Source organism: Argiope bruennichi, chromosome X2 (genome assembly GCF_947563725.1).
Source record: "Argiope bruennichi chromosome X2, qqArgBrue1.1, whole genome shotgun sequence".
Lineage (NCBI taxonomy): Eukaryota > Metazoa > Arthropoda > Arachnida > Araneae > Araneidae > Argiope > Argiope bruennichi.
The window spans coordinates 42754344-42767024 of record NC_079163.1 but is presented as its reverse complement, the minus strand read 5'-3'; the positions used below and the strand labels follow the sequence as shown (position 1 = coordinate 42767024).

General features: G+C 27.2%; 1 protein-coding gene across 2 annotated transcripts in view; it reads left to right on the top strand.

Moving 5' to 3' along the window:
- The window catches only part of LOC129960487 (sodium- and chloride-dependent glycine transporter 1-like), a 71698-nt gene that overhangs the window by 57305 nt on the left and 1712 nt on the right, over positions 1-12681 (top strand). For both annotated transcript variants that reach the window (XM_056073956.1, XM_056073957.1), the window contains exon 13: positions 5142-5350. In XM_056073956.1, the coding sequence (XP_055929931.1) occupies positions 5142-5348 (207 nt within the window). In that variant the 3' untranslated portion in view covers positions 5349-5350. The remainder of the gene's footprint in view (positions 1-5141; positions 5351-12681) is intronic.

Sequence of the window (12681 nt, the reverse complement as noted above, 5' to 3'; positions counted from 1 at the left end):
TTATAGAAGAAATAATTTCAAAAAAATATGCCACTTTCTATTACAGATTAAAATTTTTCCTGAAGTAAAGTAGTTATTTTCAAGATTCTTGAAAAATAGCCTTTTAAAATTTTGCAACACATTTAGGTACATTCACATGCGATGGTAGCAGCGAGCTCAACTAACAGTCGAAAGCAAGTTTTTTGTGTTTACTTAGGGTGTTTAAAAGGCAGGCTGCTGTACACATTCGACAGGTTTCAGTTTTGGGTTAACTTAGTTCTTCTTAGATGGGCGCCATAGCAAAAGTACCTTCAAATCAGTAGAATAGTTATTTGACATTAAAAATGATTCGAAAACTCCCCCCCCCCTTCCCCAAAGTTCTGAATATAAGAGAAAAAAATTTGCAAAACCTTTCTATTCATAACCTGTTAGAGTGGCAAAATGAAAAATATCTAAGAATTTTTATATAGAGTTTATTAATCTTGAGCATATATTTAATAATAAATAAGATAAATCTTAATTTTTGTTTGTTCAGTGAATTCTTTTATTTCTATATTCTTTCCTGCTCTGAAGATTATAATTCATTATATTAAAAGAAAAAATGCTATTTTATTTATATTTGTCCCAAATTCAAAACCATAAGCTGTTCTTAAAAATGTATGTATTAAAAAAACAGTTGTAGATGGTAATTTTCAAAATACTGTTTGATTTCCTGCCTCAATTTCATATACAGAATGTTAAATTTGTATAAAAACCTTTGTTTGTTTCTTTAAAATAATCCTTATATACTTATAAAATAAATGCTTATATAATTTGCAAATTCACTAGGTATCTATTAATGGATGCATAAATTGTGTATTATGTTCAATAAATTAAGTGTTCATGTTTATTCAGTTCTTGTGTGCTAGTATTTTTGAATGTTAGTAGGATTATTTTCTTTAAATATTCCAGTAAAAGAAATTTCAAATTCAGCTTTTTAAGATAAATACTCTTTTAAAATTAATGAAGTACTTATAATGAGTTAAATACAGACATTTAGTTCATAAACTCCTTGAATACTGTCAATATCTAGTTATTACGATATATGAATAAATGTCTGTATTTAATGCTTTAAAATTTTGTATTGTATCAGTTATTTGTAATTAATGTTTAAGATAAATAACATTTCATTAATATCAGTTGTTATACAAATTAAATGAAAAGCCTTTATGTGTTACATAGCTGAATATTCAAGCTCATTTAATGTAAGTATTTATCAACCATTATGTAGTGCCTAGTTGATACATGCAGCTGCAAACTTTATCAGTTTCTATAAAACAATGCATGCTTGTTGTTTCAAATATGCATTGTGCTCAGTTTTAAGAATTAAAGGTAAACAGCACGTTTAATATTGTTTATGATATTAAATTCATTCTACGTGTGTTAAAACACACACATATTGATGCATTTTCATTTTTGATTTGGTGAAAACGATTAATGAATATATTCTATTGCTTGTTGTTTCATCTTGAGTTATTTAATTTTATCTTGAAGCTCAATAAATTAATTTATTTTTGTACTTTTCTGGGTATACTCTAAATTCTGTTTCTTCTCCCGGTAGCTGACCACAACCAAAAACTTTCGCTTTAGGGTCATCTTAAATTTTTAAAAAACTTTTACAATCAATTGCATGTACTAAAATTTTTATTATATATTCATTTTTTTCTTAATGTATTTCCATGGGATTGAGTAGATTTTGATATGTTATTGAACTTATTCCAAATGTTATTGCATTTTATTTATATCTGTCATTGAAATTTTACAACTCAAATTATTACACCTTATCGACTCTTAGATCACTATCTGTTGCAATCACAATATATTCTTAAAGTATATATGTAATGATATTTTAAACTCTCAATTTCAATTTAATTAATTTCCAAGATTTTATTTTAATTTAGCCCATAGTAACTTCATTCTAAAATATTCTCTTATTTCGTGATCCAATTCCACTTTCTCTACTTAATTAATTCAAGAGAAGCTTCATAAAATTGCTTAGTCAGCTAAACACCGAGATACTTTCACACGCTCGGCGTGAAGGGGTAAAAATGTCCAGTAAGCACATTCTTTCTTAAAAGATCCCTGTGTTTCCCTTACATGTGATTGACATACGTCAGAAATCCCTATCAGAATCTTATTAATATATTGGCACTGTGAAGAAATATTTTCCCTGTCAAAATCTAAGGTTATATAAGGCGAGGGATAATTTATTTCGGCCCTTCTTCCCCACTTCGGCTTTTGTCTGCGCTGCGGCGGACGTCTTGTCCGCGTCTCTGCTTGTAAATAGTTATGCTTTCCCGATGGATATTAAAAATAATTTTAAAATGTTAAAAGGTCTCTTCACTGCTGGTCACAACTGCATCCTGCTTCACAACAAATAATGTTACATATTAAAAAGCCGACAGGATTCGAAAAGTATTACATATATATATATATATATATATATATATATATATATATATATATATATATATATATATATATATCATTAATTTTTTATATTTATATATATATATATATATATATATATATATCATTAATTTTTTACATCACTATACCTATTGTAAATTTTTTATGTATGAGGTATCATAATAACAAATTATAATTATGTTTTTTGTGTAACTTTATAGATCAGTTAAGAATTATTAACATCTCTGAAGATGTCTGTGTTGTTCTCAGTTTTATGTTAGACTGTCAACAAATGTGCATTTTAATCAAAATATATATATATAAGTGATAAGTCAAAAAGCCGTTGCTAATATTCACAGTACTTTTGTGCTTATGATCTCTTTTTTGATGTAACGACAGAGAATTGTTCAGTTTATTCAAGTTGCTAACTGGACTTTGATGAAAACTGATTCTTGAAGCTGTTACTTCACGATTGTCAGTAAATCTTCATTCTTTTAGTATCTTCCTCTCGCTTCAAAACGTGAAAATAAAAATGGAGAAGACTTATCTACCTTTTCAGTAATTATTTTATGTTGAATTATATGATGTAACAAATTATTTGGTTTATTTTGAAATTGAATACTGCCAAAATGTACTTAATTTGGGCGAAATAAGTTTATTTTGCATAGAGTTGCAATATTCAACCTTTTATTTTATTTGGACATCTTACGTAAAATTGCGCCAAAACCTGATAAAATTTTGTTTGATTAAATATTTCCATCCTCTGCAGATGCATACACATTCACTGTAATTTTCAGAAATGAAAATATTTTAAATGTACTTAGTGCAAAATTTATTGTAAAAGTTAAAAAAAGAAAGATGATGCAAGTAATGATAAGTTTTTACCTACCATCATAAATAGATTAAATATTTGTAATGGCCGTCCACCTAAGTTGAATATTGTAGTTAAACAAAACATGTATGGACACTGCCCCATGTTTCAATGGGTGCATGTTCCAATTTGGCGAGAAAACCCGATCATTTCCATTCTAGGAAACAAAGGTGTGCTTAGACCAAGATGGCGTGGCACCTAAGTACTTGTTGTCTCGGAGAGGCTGAATTTACAGCAATCGCCCTGTGTGAATGTACCTTTAATTTTCATAAGATTTGACAATGTTTATCGTTTTTTCTCTTGCCATTAATATTTATAAATTTCTTGAGGTATATTAAAAGTGTTTTCTTAAAACTTTCATTTTATCTTTGTGTTAAAAATCAGTTTGTTTTTTTATTATTAGTTTCAGTGCTCTTTTTGTTCCTCTTTCATTATACTATAAATTTCCATCTTTCTTTCTTTCTTTTTTTTTTTTTTTTTTTTTTTTTGTATTTTATTTAATTACACAATACTTCTTCATCAGTTTCCTTTTTACCTTAAGTATATCCTGCTCCTTTCACTTTGCATTTGGGCATTATCAAGAAATTTAGGTTTTACATTTTGGTGTTAACTTGTTTCAGTCATTAAATTATATATGGGCTTTATTATGTCTTGCCATTATCTCATTTTTAACTTGCATAGTCTCTCTCTCTCTCTCTTTTGCATAATAAACTATTTTAATATTTGTTTCCATTTCATTGGGACCAAGCTTTATAATATGAGGCTGTAATTTTGATATAGTTGAAAAATTATGCAATGGATATCTATATGTAAGTTTATGTATCTACAATGGGGAAAAAAGTAGAACATTTTTTAAATCTTTTTTTTTTTTTTTTTTTTTTTTTTGCTTGCAATTTGGAGAAAAATATGCTATATGAAACTTGCAGATGTTTTTTATAATCTTGTGCAATATATTTGATTTACTATCATTCTTAATGAATAACATTTTTATTCAATTTTTTGTAAGTGGTTGAAAAATATTCAGTTCAAATAAGCCAACAGCAGGGATAAAATATTATTTTGTGTTAAGCTTTAAATAGTAACCTAATTCAAAATTGAGCTTTGTAAATATGCATAGTTTTGGAACTAAAGTGTGAATAAGCTAAAGGTTCATTCCAATTTCCTTTTCTTTTCTTTTTTTTCCATGAAGATATTCAAAATAATTTTATGTTATAATTCATTATTTTTTTTTCTTTATGTATTGCTTGCAGTTTCCTTGATTTAGGGATACAATTAAATTTCATGTTATTGAAAAAAGGTAATTTTTTAGGGAAAACCGAATCGCAGTTAGCAACAGATTCACTAGCAAATTATCTATATGATGTTAGGTTTCTTATTAATGTTTTAAATGAGATATTTGATCGAAATTATTACTTTTTGAGCAAGGAAGGCTGTTTAGTATATTGTATACATTGCTAGGAAAAACTATGTATGATTCTGCTTACCATTATGGTTATTACCATTATTACCATTAAGCTTATTAATGAGAAATGAGGTACACAGATTGTCAAAACTTCTTTTCAGATTTTATTTAAAAAAGAAAAATAAAATAATACATTCTGAATTCGTCAGCAGTAGTTAAAATGTAGAAAATATTTTTGTGTGTGAACTAAAAAATTAAAGTATTTTGTAATTACTTTTAGTAAATAATGTGTACAAAAACAGATTCAAAATAAATAAATAAATAAAATAATTCATTAGTGAAATTTATGAAATCTATCTTCTGTTTTTGAAAAAATATAATTGCATTAACAAAAATCTTTTTAATGATGCTGTTTTAAGACATTTTATAATTCTGTTGTAGAGATTGATAAAAAGTTTAAGGCCTAGTTCTGATTGGGGACCTGCTTTGGAAGAGAATCGAATTCAATACAGGAAAAGCCTCAGTATTGTTTCCAGTCGCTTTTATCAGAAGTATACTGAACAAGTACCTACTTTAGTAAAAGACATTGATGTTGAACAAGATGAACATAGTGAAGCATGCCCTTTCCGTACTGAAACTGCTTTGTAGACGTAAGTTTATATAAAATTTTTGCATAAATTCTGCTTTGATGAACTTTTATGATTTTTATAAAGATTTACAGCAGTGTAATTTTAACGTTTTTGGTTATTATTTTTTTAAGAAAAGCAATCTTTTTTTAAATATATTAAATGCTATCATATAGCTTTTTTTAATTTTATATTTAATGTCATTTATATGCTGTCATAATATACTGAACTGACATGGATTTAAATTATGGTTTGGCTAGTTTCTTTATATCATCATGTCAAATTTCTAAATATTTAGACTCAACACTTAATAAAATTGCATTTATCAGAAGGGTAAGATAAGTGGATGATTAGAATAAAAAAGAGCAAAATTAATTTTAAATCTACCACATCATAAGTGAACTCTATTTTGAAGCATTTTCTTGTGTTTTAGTAAGCATCTTTCTCAAATCATAATACTGATAGGACACCTCCGTTGTCTTTTATGATGTCACAATAAGGCATGAAATTTCGTTTCTTTATTGTTAAGTCTATCAGCATTCGGATGCCTAGAGAAATTACTTTTCATGTATTAGAATCATTTCTTATGTATTTATGTAATACAAGAACTATCTGTTGCAGAGTTTACAGTGATTAAAATGCGGCTGCTTCCCACATCACCCAAGGGGTATGGAACCCTGAATACATTACTATCTTTTTCAGTATTTATAAGGCAGGTTTTTCTGTTTGTATAACTCTCATTTAAACCAACAATTTATTCAGAAAAAACATGGAAAAAAGTTGATAGTAAATTAAAAAATAACAGCATACAAAAATAGTTTTATGAATATTTGATGCTGCGTCTATTCCGAGTAAGCAACGAAATTAATATTCAATGAAAACTATGCTGAAAATTCAAAATATATAAATTAAATCTTTAAAGCATTAGAAGTTCTTTGACTTGCATTTAGCTGTACATTGCATCGCTATTTTTCATTCGAAATATCTCTACTGACTTTTTCACTTTTTCTTTTCTTTCCAGCTTTATAAGAATTTTTCAACTGTTCATTTTTAGAAACATCGTCTGGTTTGTGCCTTCTTAAATTACTAAATTATTAAAAATTATTTCTTTTGTTAAATGCTTTTGATTTGATATTTTCAAAAACTCTTCATCAAAGTTATTTTTGAGTAATCGCTTAAGAATATAAAAGCAATTGAACAGTCTGGTTCCAGAGTGGCCATCTAACCGGGAATCATCAGGAAATACTGGGAGGTCGGGAAAAGTCAGGGAAAGTTATTATAAAACTGGAAATATTTTATAAATTGATAATTCGCTGGTATTTTTTTTCATAAATAGAATGAAACATCGTTGACCACTAATGAAAATCAAACCTTTACTGATAGTCTAAAACAGACTAGGGAAGAGAAAGATTAACCACCATATCTAATTTATTGCATATATATAAATATATAATATTTTCGCCCCAAATTTTTGTTTGCTTATTTTTCAGAACGACACGTTATCGGCATAATTAGCGAAAATTGTTTTTGCTTACAATGGGAAAAGGCAGTCTAATTAAAGTCCAGCTCCTTTTACTTAAATAATTTTAAGCCTTTATGGGCCTCTTTTATTTAAAAAGGTATATATGGAGTTATCCCCCCTTTTTTCTTCCTTCAGTCGTCAAATCGATCAAACCACGTGTTATGAGAGGGAAAGTATGAATTTTGGGTATTAATATTCAAAACAGATTTTAAAATATTGACCCATTATTATAATTCTAAATTAATTACTTTTATTTAAATAAGTATTTTACAATAATTATTTCCCCCCTCTTCTCGGAGATCTTTTTGTTGAATTATGAAGTATAGGACGTTATTGCTATTATTTCCGTAAAATATTTTTTTGTAATTTATTATTAAACATTATGAAACACGGATTATTAAATTTCATAACATCCACATGAATGGATGTTAAGGATGTTATTGCTAATATTTTCTTTTAACATTTTTTAAATTTTATGTTTGTTTAAAATTCTCCATATATTCAACAAAATGCTCTATGATCTTAAAATAATATTAAATGAGAAATTAATTTGTTTGATACATTATAGGTAAAGTACACATACCTCTTGTAATTTTTTCAAAAAAAATTTATAAAAAGAGAAAAGCATCATTTTGTTTTTATATGGTTTGATGTAAATGTAATTGTTGCTAGAAAAATTTATACAATTCATACATACTGTCTTTTTTTAAACTTATACCTCTAAAACATTTTTCTTTTTATGCAATAAAGAAAAAAATTTGGGGGAACCAGTTTTCCATCCCCCCCCCTCTTTATTTTACAGGTTAAGCATTGAGCCAGCATGCAAGCGATTTATTATTATTATTATTATTATAGTTGGTGAGCTAAAAGTCAATGCAATTTTGATTTCATTGAAGAATTTTTCTTATTTTGATGCAAAGATTTCATTTTGCGTTTGTAAATGATTTTTTTTCCCTCCTGTTCGTAAAACTATTGCTCAGTTCTGATTGGCAGTATGCAAAGGGGAAACACCACTGAAAGGAAACAAATCACCAATGTACATAAATTTTTGTACTGCATTTTTCTTGAGTAGATTTAACAAACAGTTCTGAGATATGATTGATTAGTTAAAAATCGATCTAAATGGACGTGTATCTTCTAGTGTTGGTTAATATATTTTCAAAAAAAGGGAAGGGTTTTACATAATTGAAGCTTATCTAAAATTCAGTAAATTTTTTTTTTTTTTTTTTGAGAATTAAATTATATTTTACATTGATTTTAGTTAAAAGAGTAGAACAATTTTTCAAATAAACTTAAAAATATATTGTACTATAATTATGGAGAATGAAATAAAGCGACCTCGTTCTGAAGGTATTAGAAACATCTAAAAATTGTCAGAGAATAAAAAATCTGAAAAATGTCAGAAAATAAAAAATCTGAAAATGTCAGAGAGAAGTCAGGGAAACTCAAACAGCATAAATGCTGATCACCCTGAATTCTTTTTCGCAAATAATGCATTTCGATTTTTATCATTTTATTTTTTAAAAAAAGACTGTGAACGCAGTAACTACCTAAAAAGATTAGCGCTGGTAAAACATCTTCATATTTTTTTTAAAAAAATCTTCTTTTGAGAGTAGGATAGCAATATAAATAATTTTTTCTGAAATGATGTTTTCAGTTCTTTCCAATTATCATAACTGCTTCGTGAAAAGGTTTGAGATTTCTTTGTTGAACAGAATTTTAGCATATTATGCATACTTAATTATTTTTACTTTTAAGTGTGTCAAAGTGAAACATGGTATTGTTCTCCTGCCATTTGTTGTTATAAACCAAAGCCTGCCACCAAATTGTCAAAGTAAAATTCCCCCCCCCCCCCCCCAAAAAAAAATTGCAAATTCCTTTTTAAGATATTTAGTTATTTCTTTTAGCACAGATATTGGTATGTAGAGAGCAGAATAGGTTTTCTTTGTTTACATGCCAGTATCACATCCAATATTTTTCTTATCTTCCAACTAGTTTAAAATCGGTCTAAAAACTTATATCTAGACATAGCTTGTTATTACGTGTCTAATTATTCACAGTAAAACTGTAGATGTCTGTTGCTGTAGAAATATATAACTGTATGAAATATTTTTTGTACATATTTAAACTTACACAAATTCAATTTTTTCAAATAGCAACACCTAGTGTCAAATACATATCTAAATTTTGCCGCTTAACATAACCCAAATGTATATATTTTATAATTTTGATGAAATAATTAATAAGCAATTGAAAATTTGAATTCCTAACGTTAAATGAGAATTCCCATTGTTTTTTCTCTGTGGAAAAGTGAAAAAAATTATGCATTTAAAAAAATAAAAGTGTATATTATATTTTTATTAATTTTTTAAATTTATAAGTTAAAATTTTTTGAATGGAAACTCAAAAAAAAAAAATGATGCCACTCAGAAGAGTGAGACCTAAAAGATCATTTTTCCAAATGGTATCTTCTATCTTGCAATTCACTTGTTATTTTGAACTGCTTTATCTCAAATTTTATATATATATATATATATATATATCCTTATTATTTAGAATCATTTAAAAGGTGAAAAATTGGAGATTGCACTTAGAAATTTTGAAGGTTATATGAGTATAAATATATAAATTATTCCTTTTGTTGACGTAGTTTGCATATATTTAAAGATGTATAAGTTGAATGTTGTATTTTCTTTGAAATAAGCTTTTGTAGATTACAAGCAATAAGAATTGTCCAGATACTTTTTTAATAGACTGTACTTTTCATTAATGTTGGTTTTTTTTTTTTTTCTTTTTTCTATGCATTATTTTTATGCACTCACTCCAGTGGATGGAGTTTTACATTTACTAAACCCACTATTCGTTTTTATGTTTTCTGCTGTTTCTTTGTAATTTGGAAACTTAAATTTCTTGCTTAGTTTCACAAAACTGTCATAAAAATTTTAAGTGGTTTTTTCCCCCCCTAAATTACTGGGTTCCAACGCTTTTAAAGATAAACTGTATCCATAATTAACAAGAGTTGGATTTTTTTTTTTTTTTTTTTTCAACTTCACGCAACAGTTTTAAAGTTTTGAAAGATGCTGTGCTCAAACCAATATTATTATCAGATTTACTCTTAGAACTCTCCATTTTTTGTAATCAGCAAAGTCAATAATAGTAACATTTGTTTCTTCAGCATTTTTAGTACAATCTTGTGAACTTTTTTAGGAGATTGTTTCTGTAATATTGAGGGGGGGTTGCATTTATCACTTCTGGTTGATCCATATATTGCGAATGCTTTTCAATAAATGGCTAGTATCAATAAAAAAAATTTTAAAAAAAGAAGAGTTTTAGGTTACTGAATGAAGATAAACAGAATATAACTGTAAAAGGGAAGCAAACATTGACATTGACGTTGCTTTTTGATTAATAAAATTGTTTGTCATTACTCTTATCACTTCAAAACCAATGTATGCAATCCAACAATTATTTTCTTAAGGAATATGTGTAATGTGTCTGCTGCTATTTTATTTTCAAGATGAATCTGAAAAACGTATTTGTATGAAGATAAAATACTACTCATCATTAAGGTCATAACACTTGTGGTAGTATTTTCTGAATTATAATAGAAACCATATATATGTTTTCCCCTTTATTTGTAAGCTCGATGTGCATTTCATCTATTGAAAAGTCATATATTTATCTTCAGAAGCAATGAATTGTGAATTCTGCTTGATAAAAAATGCAATTCATTCTCCTCTGACTAAGGGCAAATATTGATGGGCATGCATATATTCCTCAAAGCACTTGGCGAGGTAACAAAATATAGCCTGACTTTCTGATAAATTTCTATGCATGTGGCAGCATTGGATAAAATAATGAGCAGAGGTATCATCAATTCATTGGCGTATCTTTGATTATTCTTGTTAGGAATTACCAATAAATGCATGCCCTTTAATAAATGCAATGGCATTAGTTAAATTTTCTTGAATTATATTTAGATTATCCATGAAAACATTTATATTGCAAATAATATCAGATTTCAACAATGTAATATTTTTCTTCATTTCTGGTAGTATCTCTAATATTTCTTTTTAGCTATTGATGTTAATTTTTATTGGAAAGGAAGTAATATTAGTAATAATTGATAAGCTTGTTATTCCAATAAAAGTTGAAAGCTCTAATAAATTGTTTAATATAATAGAAAACGCAATTTCTGGAACATAATTTAATTTGATATTTGTGAACAATGTGCTGATTGAGTTACTCTAGATTTCTGAACTCTCTTGACTCATCATATATATATTTTTTTTTCCTTCTATGCTTCCCTGAAGAGGTTTTACTATGTATTGTTACTCTAATTTCATTTTAAATTCTGGAATTTCCTTATGGAATGTTGAAGGTGACAGAAAAAAGGCATAATTTGGCAAGTGGCATTGTTCCATTGACTAGTGTAGAATATTTAAGAAGGGTGTTTATTAATTTTCCTGTTTAGAATGAAACATGATTGTTTCTCTTTCAATGTCATTTTGTATGAAATACAATTCACAGGTCTACTGTAATATAAATTATTCTTAAATTCTAAATTCCTTTTATGTGGATTGTTTAATTTATATACTGCATAAAATAATATATAATCATAACTAAGGTACCTTGTTGCTTTGTTAACTGTGACGTAGTTATTATTATGTCATAAAAGTAAAATGTGACATAATGATGGTGTATGGTGAATATATAATTATAATAATTATGAATATAGTAAAGTATGGTGAATATAATAATTATTATTACATATAACTTGCATAACATTTTGTGAAATAATTCTTTTTCTAATATCAGATAATTAACATTTAATAAATGTTCATAATTTGTATTTTAAAGTAATAATTTTTAAAAATGCACTTGCAAAAATTTGACATAATTTAGAAATAGTTAAATGAACTAACCCTACTTTGCTTTGGCATATAAATACATCTTAATATATAGTATTTAGCTGTTATATGAGTTTCATCTTTAGGGAAGTCAAAAACATTGTGCCATTACTGTAATTTCCACTACAACTTGGAACACAGCAGATTATAACGAGTATTTCTTATTTTCTGAAAACTCAACAATTTGTTATAAACTACAAAACATGCTTTTCTGTCTCCTCAAACATGAGATTGATAACTGGTTGAAAAAATGGCATGGAAAGAGAAGAGTTCATTTCCAATTAGTAGTTTTCCCTCTTGGTTCTTAAGTTCATTTGTGTCACCACTTGGTGCAATGTCAGGAATTTCTACTGAATGTTCGTACTTTGTGTTATTGGTGGTTACAATGTTGCTTATTATAATGAAAATATGATTGTTTATTTGATACAAACTTGTATTATGCACTTATATGTAAACCAATTACTTTAGTCCGTAATAGAGTATTTTGGGCTTACTGTACCAGAAAACTTCAGAATCATCTTGTATTAAGATATATATTCCTTCAATAGCATAGGTATATCTTTAATATAGCCATTTCCATTGCTTATGCTGATTATTTTGTTCGCGTACGTGTGTATATATATGTATCTCTGTGTGTGTGTGTGTGTGTGTGTAAGATATGCCTTAATCACAATGAATATATTAATATAATATTGTTGTGATATTGATTACTTTCGAGATAATTTGTATTCAAACTGTGATTTTCATCGGCATAAAAATGTTTACTAAGAATCTGCTTATCTTCTAAACAAACCCATTTTAACATAAAGCAGTGCATGATAATGTAAACTAAACTGTGAGGTAAATAAAAAAAATGCCTTGACCCCCCCCCTTTTTTTTTTTAGCTTGGAAGATTGATGAAAAAGTATTATATCAAGTCTAGA